The sequence below is a fragment of the Protobothrops mucrosquamatus genome, unplaced genomic scaffold, assembly GCF_001527695.2.
Source record: "Protobothrops mucrosquamatus isolate PMUCROS unplaced genomic scaffold, P.Mucros_1.0 scaffold279, whole genome shotgun sequence".
In the NCBI taxonomy this organism is placed as follows: domain Eukaryota; kingdom Metazoa; phylum Chordata; class Lepidosauria; order Squamata; family Viperidae; genus Protobothrops; species Protobothrops mucrosquamatus.
Window position 1 is genome coordinate 222,221 of NW_015386623.1, and position 23,163 is coordinate 245,383.

Below are 23,163 nucleotides of genomic sequence, written 5' to 3' on the forward strand. Positions count from 1 at the left end.
TCTAGAAGAGTCAACTGTTCCTACCCCATCTACAAAAATAAGTTTACCTCATCCTAAGTGGGTAAGGTTTACTTTGTTAAAAATTCAACTTCTGTTAAGTTATTTTCTAAGCAGGATCAAACATTACTATTCTCCTCTCATTGAAGAGGATTATTGAGATTCTGCTACATTGGCAACATTTGAAACAAAAGCAAGTCACTTTAAAACAATAGTTGTAAATTACTGTTTTACACAATTATATTGAAAAAAAAAACCCTGAAAAATGATACAAGTACTTGGTAAACACCTTGTTTTAAATTTCTTACAGAGAAATACTAAATTTGAAAACAGTTGTGAAGTTTTTCTATTTTAAGGCACTGAATCTTGCTGACTCTCTAAAATGCAAATTAACTCAAATTTAACCAAAACCAAATCATGCCTACTTATTTAAGAGAGCATTTAACATAAAAAAGCTAACCTAATTTTGACAAAATAAAATACTAAACAGAGAAGTAGAGTTGAAAAGAAAAAAAACAGAATTGTATAAATATTTCTAAAATAGAAATGATTTATTAGTTTATAATCAATTAATTCTGTACCAGCAAATCCTTTTTCCAGGGATAAAGCAACATATGCTATAGGGTGAATTGTGGTAATAGCCACAGATAAGTGGCAGAATACATGCAGAATTCCCAGACTCAACACTCATTTTCAGTCATATTAGAAAATTTTTGCTTGAAAAGCTACTGTTGATGTCAACAATACTTTTCTAGGTGACCATACTTAGCAAAGTGATAGAAAGAGAAGGGATGGGGGAATGTATCTACATGTTTATTATAGGAAATAAAGTTATGTACTTCCATGAACTCAAATGGAAAGTAATGCAATATACCTTTCTGAGTACAGGCTGAATCATTCAATACCAGAATTCAAGAAGGTATTATTTCAAATCAGATTTATAAGTAATCATGTTCATAATATGATCATGAACATGAAGAAAATAAAAGAAAAGTGTATTTGGGGATAGTTCTGAAGAGGGCTAAGGTAACTCTGCTCCAAGGCAAAAGCCTCACTAGATTTTTAGCTGGGATAAAAGTTCTGCTTCTCTCCCAAAAACAGATTGGATTGAAACTGTGTATTTTCTTCACACTGTTCATTGAAAATTGAGGGTATTCCTATATGCAAAGGCCATTCTTTCCAAAGCAAGAAGATTGATTTAATCAGTTATTAAAATCACCTAAGTTGCATTATATTCATTTCTAAACATGTCTAAACAGCACCTACTTTTTATATCTGTATTATTTCATTATATATCCCTCCTTTCCTCTCGGCATTCAAGGCAACATAAGAGTCTAATTTTATTGTTACCCTTTTCTGAAGTAGGTTGGGCTGAGATAAGAAAATAATCCCAAATCATCTAAAGAATTCTATAATTGTATCGGAATTTGACATGGTCTCCTCAAACTCATAATACACTATATTAATTTCAATTATATTTTTATTTTCCCATACATTTTATAATTTTAGATTTTTTCAAGCCATTCTGTTATTGTAACTACTATGTTTTATTATTTTTGTTGTTTAATTCTATTGTTCCACTGATTTCACACAATGATTTTATACTGCTTTGTATTTTAACCTGCCTAGGAACATTCAATAACTTACATATGGATCTACATTTCTGTTCTTTTTTCCAGAATACCTACAGAAAAACTTCAAGACCTCTGGTGAGAGAATCAGTTCTAGTAAATTGTCATGCAGCACTAAAACAAATTCCACTTATGCAATATCCATATGCCAGTTGCCTAATATTTGTGATCAGTTTTTTTAAAATGCAATTTTATCAGGTACTTTTAGCAGAATCTTTATTCACTAGTTTGGTACTGTTCTAGCTATGCTACACATGGAACAGCCAAAGTTCTAACATATAAAAAGAGTGCAATTAATACTTTTTTCTAATTTAAAAAAATATGAAAAAGGAGTCCAAGTTAGTGACACATTGAAAAAGACAGAAAGTACATGCTGAGAAAATATAGGCCTTGGATTAGAGCAGCAATTGGGATTGGAATTGCTAAATGATGCAGCTAAAGCACAATGCCACAATGACCGCACATGTGACCACATCACTTAGTGACAGCAATCTCAGCAGTCTTGGTTGCCATTATAACTCCAGGATTGCAGGCAGATGCTATGGGGTAAAGGTAGGTAACTGTTGCGGGTGGGCGGATGCTGCAGAGAGCATGAGCAGGTGAATGGGCAAAAAAGTGGCAGCAGTGACTTGCAGGAGCAACCTGTGATCTCTGGTTGGCTTCCCAACTGATGCAGTGGGAAACCAGAAGGGAAGGTTGCAAATGGCAATCACAAGACACTGCAACCATCATAAATATAAGCCAGATATGAAGCACCCAAATCACGGTCATGTGACTGTGGGGACACTGCAGTGACTGGAATTTCAAGAACCAGTCATTAAATCTCCCTTTCAGCACCATCATAACCAAGGACTACCTGTAGTTCTAAAGTTCACAGTGCAGCCTAGATAATTTTTAATGAGACCTTAAACTGCTCTCGATTCTAGTAAAAGAATGCTTTTTTTCTGTGTAAATAAATCATTCAGCATTCTTAAAACTGCAAGTCTCTATCTAGTATGTTAAAACAAAAAAGAAATGGAAAGCAGTAAGTTTGTCATGAGGGAAAGAGAATAGAGTATCATAAAGCAATGTCAACTATTGTTGTGAAAGATTTTTTAAACAGAAAAAAAAGGAAACAAAATATTTAAATTAGTCAGCATCTTTTATATAACCAAGTTGTTGATTAACTTCAATTTGAACTCATCAACCAGAGAAAGATGGAAAATATACCATCATAAAAGTTACCTGGCGTCCAGAATCCAGTCTTATTGAAGACTCTCTCGTACAGTATGAATCAGTTAAAGTTGTTCCACCACTTCCAGCTCCTATCCTAGCACTTCGAGAACCAGATGGCTGAACAGATAGCCTCCGTGGAATTCTTGATGGCTTTGATTCCATTTTGTGTGCACTATATAAAAAATAAATATTCAACTTTTCTAGTTAGATAATGAACTGTGCAAAATATAGGAAGAAAAGCTACAGATTTATAATTCAGATACTAATCAGTGGTTAATTTTGCCCCTGTATTTTTATACTAAACCTCTGATCAATATTTTAAATACTACAAATGAGATATAAGCATCAAAAAGATAAATTTTATAAATTGGTACTTTATTAAATGTGAGGATGTAGATGATGATGCAATAGCACATATCATTCAAAACACATCTACATGAAGCTGCTGGGTGATGTCATCCTGTAGGCTGGGATGACATGGCAAGTATATTGATGATACTTAGCTTTACATGCCAGGTCACCTGAGAGATGCCATGGAGGTTCAATCTCAGTGCCTAGAGGCTGTGAGAGGACCTGGATAGGACACAACAGACTTCAATTCAACAAAACAAAATCAAGTGGCTTTGAGTTTTTTGATCTGGTTCTGGGATCTTGCCATCTTTGGTTCTGATGATGTGGCACTGTCTCAGACAGACCAAAAAGCACAATCTGGGGTCTTCCTGAACTTACAGCTCTTGCTTGAGGAGCAGGTGGCAGCTGTGGCTAGGATGGCCTTTGCATAGGATGTCATCAATTCCACCTAAAATCTAGTATCACTTTCTAGGGACCACTAACCTGTAAATTCTGCAAACTCAAAATCCATAAAATCTAAAGACAGGACATCAATTGGCTAAACATTTCTGAAATGTGCATTACGTGAGACTAATGCACATGTTGATAAAAGCACAGAAACGCCATATCGGTACATGTATGATTTAGGCTTTATAATCAAGTTGGACAAAACATCACTATTCAATTTAGTATTTTAATCTTTACACAATCATGTAATCTAACAAATTTGTAGTACAGCATTAAGATACTCTTAAAAATTTAGTTTAGTAGATATTATACCTTATTTTATAATTCAAATTACCCCCCCCCAAAAAACAAACAAACTGTGGAATATAAAGAACATGCAATGTATCGAACATTAGTTTAGAAACAACTATTTAGACACATGGCCTAGAAATAAACGTAAGTCTTGCAGGCAAATTCAAGTTTATCTTATTTTAATGCATACAATTTATCTCTGTATTCAATATTATTTTGCATGAGAATTTGTTCTGTCAATCTCAGATTTTCTACTGTATTATACATATAGATTGATTTTGGAATATTAAAAAAATTGAAAAATACAACTTATATCATGGGATGGTTAGCTAAAAATACATTCTTAGCAATATGGGAAGCATACCTATATATTAGTTATCTATACATCTTAAACCTTTAGGACCTTAGCAGATATCATTATCCAAAACATATTGCATTTTTTTAAAATCCAACATTAGCCAATTATATTGATAGGGAGGAGAAATAACACTGAAGTACTATATATTGTTTCATTTCTGCAAAGGTGTAAGTTAGCAAATCCAATATCAAACTAGACCTAAAATAGCCAACATAATTATTTTGAAGGTTGCTACTCTTCTCATAACCTGGATTCATATATAATCAAAGTTGTGCCTATTGTCCTACTTTTGACTGTTTTGACCACAGCAAAATCAAAACTAAAAGAAGAGAAATTAAGCTCTTATCAATAAACAAGAGTACATATCTAGCTGAACAATCCAATCTTCCTTTCTGCTCACAAAGGACATGGTATGTAACAGAAAGTTTATTTATAACTATTTTGTTGCTGCAGCTTAAAACAATAGTTCTCTCCTTACAATGTCAATTTCAAAAAACTGTGGCAATACTGAATAATAGAAAGAATTATAGGTTTGTTTGCAAAATGGTCCATGAGAGTATCTGGGCATTTACCAGCCTTAGTTCATAAAAAATAAAATATTCCAGAACATTTCAAACATGATTCAAGATCAGTTACAGAATTTTAAATACTGTATCTCCAGGCCATTTTAAAATGAACCAGACAAGTCTTACTGCATTGTTCTAAGTACTAGTTTTAAGTGGTAAAACTGCATTAAACAAAAGGAGATGCCTTTAACATGTGTATTTCAGTAATAGGAGGACTCATGACTGATGCTGTGCTTACAACATCCCAATTAGAGGAAGGAAGGGAGAAGCAATTTACTATTTCCTTAACTGTTGCAGAAAATCAGAGTTTGGTAACATTTTTTAGATTTAAAAATTTTATTAAAACACACACTTTCATGAAATGTAACTCACTTTAACAGATACATGGAACGGTTAACAGATTTAAATTAAAATGGGACAGGGAGAACAGATTAGTACATATGAAAATGGTTACAAATATCTAATGAATTAGCTATTATAATGTGTTAAAATCATTGTGCTTATTGAGACTGAGATAGGCTGAAGGGTGTCTCTTTGAAACAGACGAAGGATGCATGCAAATGCAAAGAGAGAAGGAACCAGCAAACACAGATAGCATCTTTGTCCTATTCAATCCACAGAGCTAAGCTATATCAATCCTGCTGACAGAAAGTTAGACAAATCCAATTTAGGGCAAGTTAGCACATTTGTTATTCAATGGATAAACATCCAGCCTATATGTTCTCCATCTATTATATAGCCTTTTCACTGTAAAAACCATAGCTAGAGAATTCTTATTTATAGAAGCTACACAAGATTGCCTTTATTTCTTTATATGTGCTCAAAATAGAAGTTTTGTGTTTTTTATTAGCCTGGGCCTCATGCTAGAGGCCTCAAGATTGCTTCCTTTGCTTATATGGCTTACATATTATATTTGCTAGCGACCAGTAGGAGGCACTACACAAGTGGTTTTGCCCTTATTGGGAGTTTCCAGATGTAGGCAACCTCAATACTGGATGTTAAAGTGTTTCTCAACCTTGACAATTTTAAGGCATGTGGACTTCAACTCCCAGAATTCCACAGCCAGCAATGCTGGCTGTGGAATTCTGGGAGTTGAAGTCCACATGCCTTAAAATTGTCAAGGTTGAGAAACACTGGTCTATCTAGTACGGAGGATACAGTACTTATCCCTGAAGAGACCCAATAAAAACAAAACTGGCCATGTAGTGCCTCCTACTGGTCAATAATTTAATACTTATATGGTCATAGGGTTCCAACTAACTACAATACTTTTTCACTGGAGGGAAATCATACCTAGTTAACGAACAAGTCAGTCCTCTAACAAGTCAGATACACTCAAAACTGCAATCCCGCATAATTACTGAGGCTTTTTTTTAACCACCTTTTCTAACTATTCATTTAAACCAACCCGTCTATCTGAATACGAAATTCAAATTAAGGTTAGCAGCACAAGGCAGAAGCAGCAAACAGAACTGCTATTGGCGTTCATTATTACCAGATGATAAAAAAAAAGCGATCCTAAAAAGCAGAAAAAGAGAGACTGTTAAGGATCAGTCATAACTTGAATGCGAAGCTGACTTAAGTACTCTATAAACACCCCAATGACCTCATGTTGGATACAGCCTCAGACCAGGAAAATCCGAGTTCCAAATTTTAATTTATCCCATGAATGTATGGAGAAGGTTCCTGACCTCTCTCAAACTGGACTATCGCTGGATAAGAAACCGCATTTCCTCCCAAACCCCCCTTCTGCGCCAACCAATAGTAAAAACAGCTCGGAGGTTTCTGTTTTCCGGACTCGATTGCACAACGGAGCCCCATATATCGAGGAGGGTGTCTTCGTCTACGCGGACGCGCCCAGGGCAGACGCGCAGTTCTGGAGCCCGTTTGCCGAGTCGGAGTTCTCTTTCCGAACCGTACAAGGCAAACGGGAAGGGGAGGAAACCGGGCCAAGAACTTCGCCTCCCAAGCCCACAAAATGGAGACTCCTCAGCCTCCAAACCGTGTCACTTCCCTTGCACAATCCCCGCGGAGCCAGGGCCTCGCCCGCCTCTCAGCTTCGCTTTCTCTCCTCCGCAAGACATCACCTGCTTTGCCTTGGCCGCCGTCTCCACCAGCGCCCCTCGCCGCTTTCACGGGCTCCCCCAGCCGCTCGCCGAGCCGTCAATGGCGGCCGCGGACTACTGTACCGCCCTGAGGAGGAAGCTACCTCAGCGCCGCCTGCCAATCACCGCGGAGTCAACCGACACCCGCCCCTTCAACTCTCGCGAGAACAGCGACCATCTAGCCCGAAGTTTACGGAGGGCGGTCTAGCTCTCGGGTTTTCCCCAAGGCGTCGAGGGAACAGCCGCTCACCCGGAGATTGCTGGGAAAGCGGAAGTGGCGGAGTTGCGTTGGTGCTTTGAGCTCGCTTTGCGCTCGTCTTCGGTGGCGTACGTCATACGTCACTGGGCGGCATTACATATTGTGCCGTGGATGGGCGTCTCGGAGCCGTTGAGAGGGAAAGGGGGAGGTATCGGGAGAAGACGGGAAGAAATCCCTTTGTAAAATGTAGGGATCTTATTCGGGCACACTCATACCAGACAAGAGGAACCGGATTTCGCCAAAGAAGAAATTGCAAAAGAGTTAGCCAGCTTTGTTCACTTTATGAGCCAGTCAGCTTTGTTCACTTTATTTATTCTATGTAAGTGTTGATGTGCAACTCACCAATCCCAAAAGCAGGCTGCTAATTTAAATTGGCTGCTCAGAAAGCCCGGCCTTCTTTCTCATTAAGGAGGCTAGCTAGTGTTTCGGTTTAAAGCAGGGGCCTTCAAGCTTGGCCCTTTTATGACTTGTGGACTTCAACTCCCAGAATTCCTCAGCCAGCGTGCCTGGCTGAGGAATTCTGGGAGTTGAAGTCCACAAGACATAAAAGGGCCAAGTTTGAAGACCCCTGGTTTAAAGTTAAAAAAAATTAATGAAAGTGCATCTCCTTGACGTTATTTCTCCCTTCATGAAGCGTCACCTGCCGCTGGGAAAAATAATCATTTTCTTTAATTTGCAGTAGATGAAGCCAGGTAAGCATAGTTTGATCTTTTGAATGGCAGGATTAGCAGCCTATCAAATTATCCACCTAAACAAGTTTCAGGCATGAACGTGCCCTATGCTTGTGACTAGTATATTGAACTATTTTTGAATTGGGTCAAGTACTTTCAAAAGAATACTAAACCAGCATTCAAAATACCTGGGATGACAGGTTGCAGATATAGAAGAGAAGCAGAGAATAAACCAAGAGAAAACTCTTGGTAAATCTGAACTAGCCACACAAATCCCAGAAAAATACATGTTTGAATAAAGGAGGCATCAACAGGATGCAATAAGGTGCTTCAAAGCAGAAGTGGACACACTTTTGGAGCCATAATTCAAATGCATTTTTCCCCAGGATTACCCTGTGAGCATAGGAGAGGAGGCAGTGTTTTAATGAGATGCTGACAGATGTGTAGCACATGCTACACCTGCTCCAAAGCATCTTTCCAGCTTCAAATCTGAAATGTTACATATTCCTTGGTAAGGCTATTAAACCTGGCATATGTATATCATTTCCTGTATGTGTAGTATTGCATAAAGCTGGGATATAAGCAGGATTACTTATGCCTTTATTCTATCCAGCAAGAATCTTCTGAGATTCTCATCTTCTATTCTATGAATAGAAAATGGTTTTCAACCATGGATGTTTAACATCTGTTTTTAAAATTCCTCAAACTTTAATGTAGTTCTTGACTTATGACCACAATTGACTCCAAAATTTATGTTGTTAAGTGAGATTTGTTAAATGACTTTTGTTCCACTTTATGACCTTTCTTGCCACAGTGGTTAAGTGAATCATTACAGTTGATAAGTTACTAACCTGATTGTTAAAGTGAATCTGACTACCCCATTGACTTTGCTCTTCAGAAGTTCGCAAAAGGTGATCACATGACCCTGGGACACTGCAGTGGTCATAAATATGAACCAGTTGCCAAGCATCTGAATTTTGATCATATGATCATGGGAATGCTGCTAAGGTCATAACTCTGAAAAACGGTCATAAGTCACTTCAGTGCCACTGTAAACTTGAATGGTCACTAAATGAACTGTTGTAAGTCAAGGACTACCTGTACTTGTTCCTCAATAACAGGCATGTCAAACTCGCGACGTCACGTGACATCACGCAACGTATCGGTCCGGTTTTGCCATTGCCGGCAATGGGGTGGGCGCGGCTTCCACATGATGCGTCCGGCCCACGGGCGGCAGTTTGACACCCCTGCTCAATAAGATCAATCATGAGGAATAGGTTATCTATACATAAAGCTTCCCTGTAACTACTATAAATAAAAATAAGTTATATATTTCCTTTGTCCTGAATTGGACTGTTGAAATGAAGGTATCTTGAAGAAAACCAGTAACAGAGCTTACTAAGCTTATTGTAATACAGTACTGAAAGTATATTTGTGGACTACACATGCTCACAGGAGTATCTGTTACTTAATTCTAAATCTAGGCTTATTTCCTCAGGCTTCTATTTACCTCCCTTTAGCTGCTGTATCTTCATACCTTTTAACTTCAGCAAACAGTTTAGAACCTCAGCAGATGGTTAACTCTAAAAGATTCTAGAACTTCCCTTTCCGATAAACTGAAAAGCCTTCTGTTCCAACAACTGCAGAAAATCATCAAAGAAATCCCTCTCTTGTCCTCTGTGGGGTATAGGGAGTACAGAGAGTATGTAGATAGTTAAGATCCTTTACCAAATCAACAAGGCAAAAAACATGGCTTAAGGCTTAAGTCATGCAGCAGGTATGCAAAAATGTCAGGCAAGCACTTCCCTAATTCACAGCAGTATAAGAGGGAAGGAGGTTAAAGCATAGTAAGACTTGCACATTTCTTTTACCATAATGAATCTTAATAAAAAATAGTTTTAATCTTAATGTGGAGTTGATTTATTGGTCTGATCTATAGTCTAGGACTAACATCTTATCACCAAGATGAAATCAGGAATTTTTGCTTCTGCTTTTAAAGCAACCTCAAGATGCACTATTGAATAAAGCCAAGAATATTAAATAAAACTGTGTGATAATTTATGGTTGTAACTTGTTCACTAATTATATTGATTTGGATCTAAACAGATATTTTGAAAGATGTTGGTTAAATTCCATGATCCCTTGACTGCTTGTTTCTCCGATCCCAGTCCCATGCAAATGATCCCTTCAGGGCTGATCATGACGTGGATTAGGGCAAAAGGAGGCGATCACAGGACCACGTATGGATTCACGTTCAGATTTAATCATGAAAATACTTCCGTCTATTTTTTTGATAGTCACTTTCCTAGCCTTTCCTACCACAATCCATGCCACTCAGCCAGACCCCCACACTCTTGAAATAGTCATTTCCAGTCTCCTTGGGGGCTACCTTGGAGAAAAAGTGTGAGGTCATTCATTTATTATATTCTCAGTTCACTCAATAATACAATCTCTCTAAGCAGCTTTTAAATTTAAAGAATTAAAACTCAATTAAAAAGTAAAACAACTACATAGCTAAGTGAAATTTTGGGGGAAAGTGTATAAAAACTGCCATCTCATGACAGTGCAAATAAAATTATCTAAACCACTGAAATAAAAAAAATTGGGAAAACAAAAAGAGAAATATCTCTGCCTATGTCTTTACATGAAAGTGCACGCATTGTTCCAGAAAATAGCACTGCTAATAATAAATTCCCCAGGAATCATCTGGTAAAGGTAGTCCTTGATTTATGACCATAATTGAGCCCGAAATTTCCATTGCTAAGCAAGGTAGTTGTTTTGTTCCATTCTACTACCCTTCTTGTCATAATTGTTAAGTGAATCCCTGCAATTGTTAAGTTAGTAATACCGTTGTTATGTGAACCTGGCTTCCCCATTGACTATGTGTCAGAAGATCGTAATGACCTTGAGACACTGCAACTGTTGTAAATACATGCCATTTGCCAAGCATCTGAATTTTGATCACATGACTATGGGGTTGCTGCAACAGTCATAAGTGTGAAAAACAGTCATAAGTCATTTTTGTCAGTGCCTTTATAACTCTGAACAGTTACTAAATGAATGGTTGTAACTCAAGGACTATCTGTAATGACTTTAGTTTTCATTTCCAGTGGTACCCTCCTGGAGCATGATATAAGGAATGCATCCTATATATAGAACATCTGGATCAGATTGTATAAAATTGGATATTTTCTTATTACAGAATTCTCATTACTGAAAACCTATTCTCTATATAACAGTAATCAGCCATATTGTCTCTAGTTCTCCTTTTACTAAACTAGAATTTGAGTTCCATGGCAACTGATTCAACAGAAAATCTGAGTCAATACAAATTCAATTCAAGGCTCCTAATCAAGGTAACAAAGTGCTCTATTAAGTATATCACAACACTGAATTTGAATTCACATCTTTGAGACACTGGTTTAGTAACATTTTCCATTCATTCATTCATTCATTCAAAATATATCCCAATCTATCCCTGATCACTTGCTGCTTTTCAGCATGCCAACACTGTACTTTAATGTTAAATACCAGGATTATAAAGAATGACATGTTATCTATCCTGAGGTAATATAATTGGCAAAATTGGCTTTAATTTAAACTTAAAGTAGGTGAGCAATCTCAAAATAGATTGTAAATAACAATATAATTATCCTGAAATGATTACCAAAGTGGGAAAATAAAACTACATTTATGAGTTGGTGGGTACCAGTTCAAGGGATTTTCCTTGTTTTTCCCTTTCTTGGATATTTTCATCTTTTATTTTTAGGGTACAAAACTTTCTCAGTCCAAAAGTAATAGATGGGGCCAGGACAACAAAGTTTGATTTTGTTTAGTTACATTTATTTAAAATTATAGTTAATACAATTTTCTGGTAATTTATTTAATAAAAAACAAAATCTGGCTTCTTTTTGAGGTCTCTATAAACCACATCCAAGATTTTCAGAAATCAAATATATCCCTAGCTTTTGATATAACCATAATAACCTATGGGCTTCCACGACTGAACTCTTGGACTCTTAATTTGTTTAAATTAACTTTGTGCACATAAATTTCTTTGAATTATAAAAATATTCAGCTGTTAAATGTCACTGGTTAAAGCTAGATTTAATCATATTTAAAGTAATTTAATTTAAAACAGGGTGACTGAAATTAAGCATATCTAACTGATCCTTGATTTTAATGGGTATCCTACTCAAAATATGGTTAATAATAAATTCTTTGACCCGTTGGACATTTATAAAACAGATTGCTCATCTTTCTGCCTCCGAGATTAAAGTGAAAGAAGAAAACTACTACCAAACTATCTCCTTCATCTTTTTCCATTGTTGCATTCCTCCTACTGCATCCTCAACATTAGAAAGACTCCAAGATCAGGCTAAAGTTTAATAGCAAATAGAAGAACTGAAGTTTCAAAGAATCCTTGGCATTCCTAAGCTTTTTACCCGCACCATGTTTATTACAGATTAGACTAGCTCTTCCTGTGTAGCTGGTGGAATAATTAGAACGCTCTTTACTTCACTTCAAAATTGTTCTGCTACTTCAGATTCCGTCTTCTTACTGGGTTGTTGATCAATGGACAGGAGGAGGAGTTAACACGATGAAAACTATTAAGAGATTTACCATGTCAGACAAAGTTGACATGTAGAGGGGTATTAAAAGATACAGTGGGCCAAATTGTTTGTTCTCAGGCAAGGTATTCATTGTATATTGGCAAAGAGGGTTTTTTTTTTTGAACCAATTACTTAAATGTATTCCATTCCAGCTTGATACTGATACTATTTTCACTCACTTTAAAGCAAACTTGTGAGCTGCCTGCAGGTCCAGTAACCCTGAGATTGTGCCACTGAAAATCCAGTGACAAAATGACAGATTTTCATAGTCTTTTTTTTTTAATTGACATTAGAAGGGAAAGCGTTTTTAATTCCCTCTTAATTCATCTCCCAGAATCTTTCCTTAGTCAAAGTCTGGGGTTGAGATTCAGCTATTTGTTAAATGTTACGTAATTTGGGATTATTGCATGGGAGGAGATTAAAAATGGAAATGGAATTCATTTGGGTTGCCACTTCTATTGTTTGTCTGCTTCCAAAAAGCAAAAATTGCCTCTGCCCCTTCTGGTGGTAACTGTAATAGTTTTCTACAGTCTTTGGGCAAGTTGAAAGGCAGGATTAAGCCCCTTCTTGAAGGGGCTGCCAATTTGATTCAGGTCATAATTCAAAGGGCTGGTTCTCCAACCTTTAAAATCCTGGAACTATAATATCCCATGAATTGATTTCATCCATGTAATCATTGTCAATCCTTGGTTTCACTATGATTTCACCTATATAATCATCCTTGGCTTCCCTATTTGACTTGAGTGACTTGGATGTTACATTTGACACCTCTACTCTTAGAGACAATTAGTACTATTTGGATGAAAAGATTAAATACTGATGTTCAAAAATCAGTAGATATTCATTCATGCCCAATCCTTTTTTTTTTTCAGAAAAAGAGGTTTCTTTATGAATGATTAAAAAATGTTCAGTCATAGCAAATCAAATTTTAACTCATTTTAAACCGAAAAATTAAAGTTGGGTGTATATTTTGGTTTTTCCTAAATGGTTTGAGTACTGTATTTTATAGAAATCTGTTAGCAACCATTTTATATTAAAAACATTATAGGGCAAGGCAAACCTATATTCTTATTATACTATTGATGTCAATCCGGTAAAACACTTCCTGTGTCTTAAATCCCAGGAGGGAAGGAATGCTACTTGTAAAATTCTATAATTATACCAAAGTCAGAAATGTGAGACTATGTCAGCAAAGACACCTAATTATAGCCTATGCATAGAGGTAGCCAATGAAATCAGGTCAGGAATATGCTCACAACACAACTTCCTGTGTTACACATTCTTTTCTAGTCAAGGAAGACTCTAAGATTAGTCAAATCATTTTTGTGAGAGCAACTATGATGTGCTCTAATATACTTATTTAGTTGCCTCCTGCACCTTTGGTGTGCACACAAAGTGGTTAATCAATTTAGGAACAAAAAATATGACAATAAAAAGTAACATTTGTATTAAAATAAATCCTTAACTAACCATTGAAAACCTGACAAAAGAGATGTAACCTGGAGACAGTATGCCAAGTCCCATTCTCAAGGGAATGGGTTCAGTAAACTGGGTACAACATGTGTCCAAGAAAGATAGGGCCTTGCAAGGAAGCATCTTCAAAAAAAAGGCCTCTTCAGCTACTTTTAATGGCTGGACAAGCTTATAACAGGAGAGATTGTCAGGACCTAAGATGTTTAATGCAAAAAAGTTTGGAGACACCCAGGTGACCTATCAGAGCACCCTGCTTACTGCTGTTGTCAAATGGAAATATTCACAGGATACTCATGAATTACCCTAAAGCGTTTCCTTATTTAATCATTTAATTAGGCAACCTGATATGGCTGCCATTGTTATATGAACTAATGTACAATAAATCTATTGACACATATTACAAAACTAATGAAACAGTTAAACAATAAACATGGATAAAGAGAAGACTACAAGTGGGAAAATATTATACATAATGTAGCCAAAATGTGGGCTCCCTATTACCAGGGCTTGTTTTAAAAACCCACAATTTTAAATACCAAGCAAAATTATCTAAACACAAGAATCTTTGTGCCATCTGTATTTGGTTATCATCAAAATAAAATTTACTAGGCTCCCCCAGATAAGTGAGCAATTTTGCAGTATTCATTAAGTCTAATTGTAACAAATTGCTCAAAAGAAAGATAATGTTTACAGATGAAATAGATCCAAGAATCAACTGTAAAACCCCAGGCTGGGGGGGGGGGGAAGGTTTTCCACAATGACCTTCTTAACCTCTCATTTGATGATATTGTTAAGGATTTTGCTTTCTAGAAATCAGGAAAGGAAGTGTTTTACATTTTATGTAAAATTCAAAGCAGGCCTCATGCAGGTTGCGTGTTGCTTTTCCAGATTGGCACCGCTGAACTAGGTAACCACGTTTGTATTTTTTAACATTAGCAGCTGTGAAAAGAATTAATTCAGAAATTGTATTTCTCCGTTACATGTACCGGTATTTATAACACAATGAAGGCTGCAAAATCAATGGTTTTGTTAGATGATTAGTTTTTAATTGGGAAAATGCAGTTCTGTGCCCAGCAACAATTGATGGTCCTGGCCCTGGCTTTACTCCCTTACTCTCCCAGAGCATTCTGGCAAGACAGGAGTTCTTATAGCAGTGGTGGCGAACCTATGGCACGGGTGCCAGAGGCGGCACTCAGAGCCCTCTCTGTGGGCACGCACGTCATCGCCCCAGTCCTAGGCCTTCAGCTGGGTTTTATAAAACCTTTTCGCTTTAGGCCTCCGCCGCCATGTGCAAAAAAAAAAAGGTTCAATCAGTCAATTTCAACTTCTCGTGGGAAAAAAAAAGTTCTTGAAAAGTTGGAATTGATTGATTGAACTTTTTAGTCCCACCCAGTCTGCCATTACCACTGCAGCCATGCCCACCCAATTGGCCACACCCACCCAATTGGCCACACCCACCCAGCACTCGACGATGCATAAGTCGGTTTTGGGTTGCAGTTTGGGCACTCAATCTCTAAAATGTTCGGCATCACTGTCTTATAGCAAAGAGGTGTTACGGTGATGTGGTGGGAGGTGTGGCTACCCTGCAGCCACCGGTATCCAGAGAAGGCATTTCAGACTCCTAGCATGCTTTCTTGTTAGCTTAGGGGGGAATCAGTAAGGTGCTGGCTGGTTTCCAGCTACTGCACTTCCCTGTTTGTAACTGAGATGCAGGCTGCACATTAAGGGTGACACATGACCTCAGGCCACCAGTTTAGAGCCTCACCAGGTCTTAATGCAGCCCTGCAAGTTTCCCAACCATCTTCTAGATCAGTGTTTCTCAACCTTGGGAACTTTAAAACCTGTGGTCAAGTCCCGGAAATCCCCAGCCAGTAGGGCCGGGGGAATTCTGGGACTTGAAGTCCACACATCTTAAAGTTCCCAAGATTAGGAGACATCGCTCTACACTGCTATTTCCCAGACAGAAGTTCCCCCCTACCCAGGTTGCCCATCATCTTGTTTCTTATCTTTTAATCTTTTTATTCTAATACAATTTTTTTAGCACATTTTAACTTTTTATTATATTGTAACCTGCCCAGAGTCACTGTATTAGTATGATGGGCAGCATAGAAATTTAACAAATAAAATAAAATACACATTCTGTTTTCTTGCTGGCAAATCCCTATTTCTTTTTCTTTTTTCTCTCTCAGCTTTCTTATGCAACAAAGAACTGAGTGCTATTGCTTGGCAATAACACCAGTATTTTTTTTTATACACTCCTGCACAAATATGTGACTTCTTGCTGTGTCAAATGGGTAATTCTCGACTTGCGACCACAGTTGAACCCAATATTTCATTTAAGTGAGTTTTGCTCCACTTTACAATCTCTCTTGCCACAGTTGTTAAGTGAATTATTGCAGTTGATAAGTTACTAACCCAGTTGTTAAGTGAATCTGGCTACTCCATTGACTTTGCTCTTCAAAAGGTCGCAAAAGGTGATCACATGGTCCTGAGACACTGCAATGGTCATAAATATGAACCAATTGCCAAAATCTGAATTTTGGTCACATGATCATGGGGATGCTGCAAAGTTCATAGGTCACTTTTTTCAGTGCCATTGTAACTTTGAACAGTCACTAAATGAACTGTTGTAAGTCAAAGGCTACCTGTATTTAGTGTAAAGCTGGAGCTTTTAATCAAGAATATTTTATCAGCAGAACATGGTATTGCCTTGTGTGGGTTCATGCTACAACCTTGGGTGTGGGGGAGATAGCTAAGATTTACTTTTTTTTCAGGCAATGAGATAGAGGGTATCTGACATAAGGTAGGTTGAAGAGCCTTGCTGATTTAGAGTAATGTAGCCATTATGTGGGGGAGAAGATCTATAAATATCAGGACAGAATTTTCAACAGAGGAGATGGAAATAAGAATATAACCTCTGTACTTTCATTAAAGTTCAGTTGTCTTTGACATTTACATATGAATTGCATATTCCTCAAGAGTTTTTAAAATGTTGGAATAGTCACTGGATTTCTGAAATTTACTTACCAGCTAAAAATTAAATTGTCTTTTCTTATTTCTTTAATTTGAGAACTATTTTCAGATATCAGTAATTTCTAGAGTAGATCATGTAATCCAAATGCAAGTTTCATTGCCTTCTCCAAAATCTGCTTACACATATTCAGTTTATTTTTAAAATCATAACCTATAGCAGATTATGGGGATAAAGGCTATAAATACACACATTTGTGTGCATATACTCACTTAAAAATCTTCTTGCTACAAATAAAGCATAAATTGTTGCCGTTTAAACTATTGAATTTCTTGACTGGGGGGCAAATAGCAGAGAGAATAAGAATAGGGCAGGCTTCTTGTATTTGTACTCCCCCCATTAAATGATCTGAAAGAGAAAAAAAGAATTTCAATAGAATAAAGCTGGAGATGCTGTAACACTTTATTCCTACAGCAAGCAAATGTGGAAAAAAAAGCTTACAGTGGGAACAGTGCTCAGGATCAGAATAGCCTCTAGGGTGTAAAGACCTCAACTAGGTCTCCCAAGAAAGCAGAACTCTTGAAACAGGCATTGTCTCAAAAGGAACTTTTTATTGAGAGTTAGTGATAGCAAGGAAGCAAAGTGAGGTCTGAGGAAATAGCCTGTGCAAGCAGTATATCAAAAGCAGTATTCGTTACTCCTCCCCCCTGGATCCCACTGTCCATTTTAATCTCGGCCAATCCACAGGTGGTATATTGTTTTGGTAACTGGCTCCTTTGGCGTGCTTTTCAAGGTCTCTCTCGGTTTGTTTCCCTCCAGCTCCAAGCGCAAACCAATTTTTTAGAGGGCTGTAAAGACTGTAAGTATCTGGTAGAAAGGTAGACTCTATCTCCTACATTAAAAGATTTAGGTTCCACTCTCTTCTTGTTGGCCTGAGCTTTATAAGCGGCTCTGGCATCATCCAGAACCTTCCAAACTACAGGCCAGGTATTTTGCAACTGTTTAATCCATTCCTGCAGAGAAGGGATATCAGGTTCCTTAGTAGGTAGCTCAGGCATAGGGACAAAGGTTTGCCCATTTGCAACCTGGGAAGGGGTGAAACCCGTACTCGAGTGCACAGCATTGTTATAAGCAACCTCAGCAAAAGGCAAAAAATCAGTCCAATTATCCTGTTCATAGTTGATAAAGAATCTAAGATATTGTTGTAGAATAGAGTTCAGTCTCTGTGTCCCACCATTTGTTTGAGTATGATGATTAGATGACAGCCTCTGGCTAGAACCCAACAGATCCAGAAAAGCTTTCTAGAACTTGGAGGTGAACTGGACCACCCTGTCTGAGATTATAAGTAGTGGGGCCCCATGAAGTGTGTTATACAAAGAGTTTAGCCAGTGTTTTGGTGGCTGGGATTTTTGGGCATGAGATGAAATGGGCCTGCCTAGCGAACAGGTCCGTAATCACCCAAATAACTGTATTTCCCGTGCTTTCAGGAAGCTCCACAATAAAATCCATAGAGATCTCTCTCGAGGGTGCTGAAAGGCTTGCTACCGGCTGAAGCAGCCCTGGCATTTTCCCTTGTCGCAGCTTTGCTGCTGCATACATGGGGCAGTTGGCCACATAGCTCTCAATTTCCTTCTTTAATGAGGGCTACCAAAATTGTCTCATAAAAAGGTGTAGGGTGTGATGGCCCAGGGCATGGCACAGAGGCAACACAGCTGGCAGTTCAAAACACTCCTTTATTGCTCCAAATGTTTCCCAAATGCTCCCACGTGTCTGGCAAGTCCCAGAACAAGTAACCACACACACACACACACACACACACACACACACACTCAGCAGTCTCTGGCTGCAAGTAGTTTCAAAAGTTTTTCACTCTCTCAGGCAGGAAAAGTGTCTGTATGGAACAGGCAGTCCTCTTTCAGGTTTTCGACTCACACACATCTAGATTAGAACAGCAATTTACTCAAGGCCAAGTAGAGAACAAAGAAAGAAACCTACATCAAAATCTAACAAGCTTGCCTGAATAGTTTCAGAAGAGAAGCCAAAATTCAATCTGAGGTTTGAGCACCAAATCAAGTTTGTCAGCCAGTCCAATGGTCAGAGTTTCAGGGTTTACAAGTAGAAATAACAACACAGAACAAGAGATCAGTTAGTTGTTCCCAATGTTGGCAACGGCACACAAAACTCCAATAATTCAGCGTTTGTTCCCGACAAATGCCTCTCCCCACAGTGTCTCTTTAAGTCTCAGTCCCCAGATGTGCCTTGTGGAGAGGGGTGGGGTGCTCTCCTCCTGAGTAGTCGGGCCTGCCTGCATTGTTCTCTCCTTCTCTCCATGCTCTAGGATCAGGAGGGGGTGGCCCTTGCTCACTGCCTGAGCTCTGTCTCTCATGTTCATCCTGCCCCTATTCCTCCCTGCCTTCAAGCCGTCCCAATCCTGAAAAGCCCTGGCCTGCCTCAGCCTGCTCCTCCCCACATTCCTCCGAAGGCAACAATGCCTCCCCCTCGATTTGTCAGCTCCAGTTCCAGCTCATCTTCCTCAGCAGATTCAGGTTCCAATGGGGGCATGACACTATTCCCCCCTGCAGAGCCCTCTCCCCTGGGACCATGCATATTGGGACGTTGCAAATAGGTGGTTGTCCCGCAAGTGTTGTAGCACCAGCTACACATGTTTTCAGTGGTCTTGTGGGGACGATGAGTAGATCAGGATGTCGTCCAGGTAGACGACCACAAAATAATCCAGCCAATCCCTGAAGACATCATGCATAAAGCAGAGACAAAGAGATCCATCCTTCTTTTCCCTAAATAGGACAAGCGCAGCCATTCGTGGTCTGGCAGTTTGAATGAAACCCCGCACCACGTTTTTGTCAATGAACTTGCGAAGTTCGTCCAACTCCCTAGGGGTCATGGAATACAACTTTGGCTTTGAGAGTTTTGCCCCCGGGACAATTTCAATGGTACAGTCTGTAGGTCGGTGTGGCGGGAGTTCATTTGATCTCTGCTCACTGAACACTTCTGCTAAGTCCCGGTATTCTGGAGGGAGGCTCTGTAATTCCTGCTCACTGAGGTTGGATGCTAATTTGCAGTGTGATTCACACCTCCCACTCTCATCTTTGGATGGGGAAAAAGCACTCTTCTTCATGAATTTCAGGCATCCCTCCCTCCAATCAACTATGGGGTTCCTTTTCTTTAACCATGTTAGCACCAGCATTAGCGGCCACTCTATGCTAGGGGTCATGATAAACACTAGAGTCTTTGAGTGGCTTCCCATTAATACGTTCAGGGGTTTGGTGGCAAAACTGGCCAGGATCCCACCTTCAATGGACCCATCAAGTTGGCAGAAGACAATGGGAGTCTTTAGTCTTCTGAGGGATGCCCCCATCTTCCCCACCAGCTTTGGGCTGATTAGGCAGTGGGTGCACCCTGAGTCCAGCAGGGCTGCCAACGCTATTTTCTTCCCAGTGCCCACTATGGACAGTTCTAAGGGCACCGTTATTGCATCGATTGACCCACTTACAAAGGGGTGGTCCTTGTAATCGCTCTCTACCACTTCTGAGTCATCATCCGGTGGGGTTGGAGCTCGACCCTCTGCCCCATAAGGCTGGGAGAGCTCTATGATCTCTGCAGTCCTCAGTGCTGACTCCTTCTGGTGCAGTGTGGCTTTCATTGATCTCCCACTCAGTGATGATCTCCCCTTTTTGCTGGTGTTTTGCTGTGTCAGGCAACTGCTCAGTGGCCTTTTCTGCATTTGAAGCAGGCAGTGAAGCGGGGTTGCACCTGTGGGATTCTTGCTCCTTCTCTTCTCCTCTCTGGTTGCGGTTTATTTCCCGGTCTCACCGAGCGATGCTGATATTTGCATTGATCTATCTCCACCTCTTCTGTCAAGAGTCACCAATTGTACAATTGCCCTGGAGCTCCAATTGCCACACAGGCATTGTACAGATCTTCGTTGAGCCCATCCTGGAAACAACTCACCAGGATGTCTTCTGGCCAGTTTAGATGACTGGCCAGCTCTTGTAATTCCTTTGTGTATTCAGCTACTGGTCATTGCCCTTGCTTCACTGTTTTGGTGCGGTCATGGGCTTTCCAATCTGCAAGACGATCTTTGAACTGGCATCGGAGGGCTGCCATGAATCAGTTGGAATCCTTCAATTTGGGAGTATTGCAGTTGTACAAGGTCACCATCCAATCAGCTGTGCTAACCTCCAGTGCCAAAGTAACTACCCTGACCTTCTCCTTGTCCTTTGGCAGTGTCCTCTCATATACTTGCCTGTAGGTAAAAACCTGGGCAAGGAAGAACCTCCCATCGAACTTCACCCCAACGGTATCAGCTTCACCTCCATGGGCAGAGTCATTTGGGTCATTGGGAGGATGTGCTCGCTGTGGAGCTACCATGGTGCTACCACCTCAGTCACAACTAGTTCTTCTCCATCAGGTTTTTCCTCCGCTTCTTCCTCCAACCCTGGGAGTCCCCGCAGCTGTGCTTTCATCTCCTCAAAGGACTTCCTCACGTGCTCCATAGTTTGCTTTAGGACTGCCTCCACCAGCTCGATTGCGACCCACCTCAGTAGGGCAACTGCCTCTCTGGGTTGGGCACTATGTAGACCTTGCTTTATGTAAGGACCTGCCTCAACTAGGTCTCCAAAGAAAGCAAAACTCTTGAAACAAGCATTGTCTCAAAAGGAACTTTTTATTGAGAGTTAGAAAGAAAGAAATAAAAAAAGAACAAGAAAAAAAGAAATAGAAATAGAAAAAAGAAAAAGAAAAAAATGAAAAGAAAAAGAAAGAATAAGAAAAAGGAAAAAAGGAAAGAGAAAAGAAAAAGGAAAAAAGAGAAACAAAAAAGGAAAGGAAAAAAGAAAAAAAAGAAAAAATAAAGAAAAAATAAAAACAAATAAAGAAAAGGACAAAAAGAGAGAGAAAAGAAAAGGAAAAGGAAAAGGGAAGAAGAAAAAAGAAAATAGGAAAAAGGAAAAGAAAAAGAAAAAAGAAAAAAAAGAAAAAAGAAAAAGAAAAAAGAGAAAGGAAAAAGAGGAAAAGAGAAATAGAAAAGAAGAAAAAGAAAAAAGAAATGGAAATGGAAAAAAAAAGGAAAAGAAAAGAAAAAAGAAAAAACTGAAAAAAAGAAAAAGAAAGAAGAAAAAAGGGAAAAGAGAAAGAGAAATAAAAAAGAAGAAAAAAAGGAAAAAGGAAAAAAGAAAAGAAAAAGAATAAGAAAAAGTAAAAAATGAAAGTGAAAAAAAGAAAAAGGAAAAGAGAAAAAGAAATAGAAAAAAGAAAAAGAAAAAGAAAAAAGGGAAAAAGAAAAAGAGAAAGAGAAATAAAAAAGAAAAAGAAGAAAAAAAGAAAAAAGAAGAAAGAAAAAGAAGAAAAATAACAAGAAAAAAGAAAAAGGAAAAAGAAAACAAAAAAGAAAAAGAAAAAGAAAAAGGAGAGGAAAAAGAAAAAGGAAAAAGGAAAAAAACAAAAGAGAAAATAGAAAATAGAAAAAGGAAAAGGAAAAAGAAAAGAAAAAAGAAAAAAGAAAAAGAAAAAAGAAAGGAAAAAGAACTGGAAAAAGAGGAAAAGGAAAAAAGAAAAAGAGGAAAAGAGAAATAGAAAAGAAGAAAAAGAAAAAGAAAAAAGAAATGGAAAAAACAAAAAGGAAAAAGAAAAGGAAAAGAGAAAAAGAAAAAGAAAAAAGGGAAAAAGAAAAAGAGAAAGAGAAATAAAAAAGAAAAAGAAGAAAAAAAGAAAAGAAAAAGAAAAAGAAAAAATAAGAAAAAGAAAAAGTAAAAAATGAAAGTGAAAAGAAAAAGAAAAAAGAAAAAGAAAAAAAACAAAAAAGGAAAGAAGAAAAAAGGAAAATAGGAAAAAAGAAAAAAGAAAAAGAAAAGAAAAGAAAAAAGAAAAAGAAAAAGAAAAAAGAGAAAAAGGAAGAAAAGAAATAAAGAAAGGGAAAAATATGGAAAAGAAAAAGAAAAAAGAAAGGGGAAAAGAAAAGGTTAAAAGAAAAGTATAAAGAAACAGGAAAAAAAAGAATAAAAAAAGAAAAAAGAAAAAGGAAAAAGAAAATGGAGAGGAAAAAAGGAAAAAGGAAAAAAGAGAAACGAAAAGAAAAAGGAAAAAGGCAAGAGGAAAAGAAAAAAGAAAAAGAAAAAGAAAAAAAGAAAAATATAAAGAAACAGGAAAAAAGAAATCATCGCATTACTGACTCTGGCTCAATTTTTAAAAACAGGAAA

At 38.1% G+C, this 23,163-nt stretch overlaps 1 protein-coding gene across 4 annotated transcripts in view; it reads right to left on the reverse strand.

Annotated features, from left to right (window-relative positions):
• Positions 1 to 6,563, reverse strand: part of MARCH7 (membrane associated ring-CH-type finger 7) — a 33,040-nt gene extending 26,477 nt beyond the window's left edge. For 3 of the 4 annotated variants that reach the window (XM_015814729.1, XM_015814728.1, XM_015814726.1), the window contains exon 1: positions 2,853 to 3,285. In XM_015814729.1, coding sequence (XP_015670215.1) covers positions 2,853 to 3,005 — 153 coding nt within the window. In that variant the 5' untranslated portion in view covers positions 3,006 to 3,285. Of the gene's footprint in view, positions 1 to 2,852; positions 3,286 to 6,547 lie in introns of those variants that run through there. The other variant, XM_015814727.1, reaches the window with a different exon arrangement.
• Between the last annotated feature and the right edge of the window lie 16,600 nt (positions 6,564 to 23,163).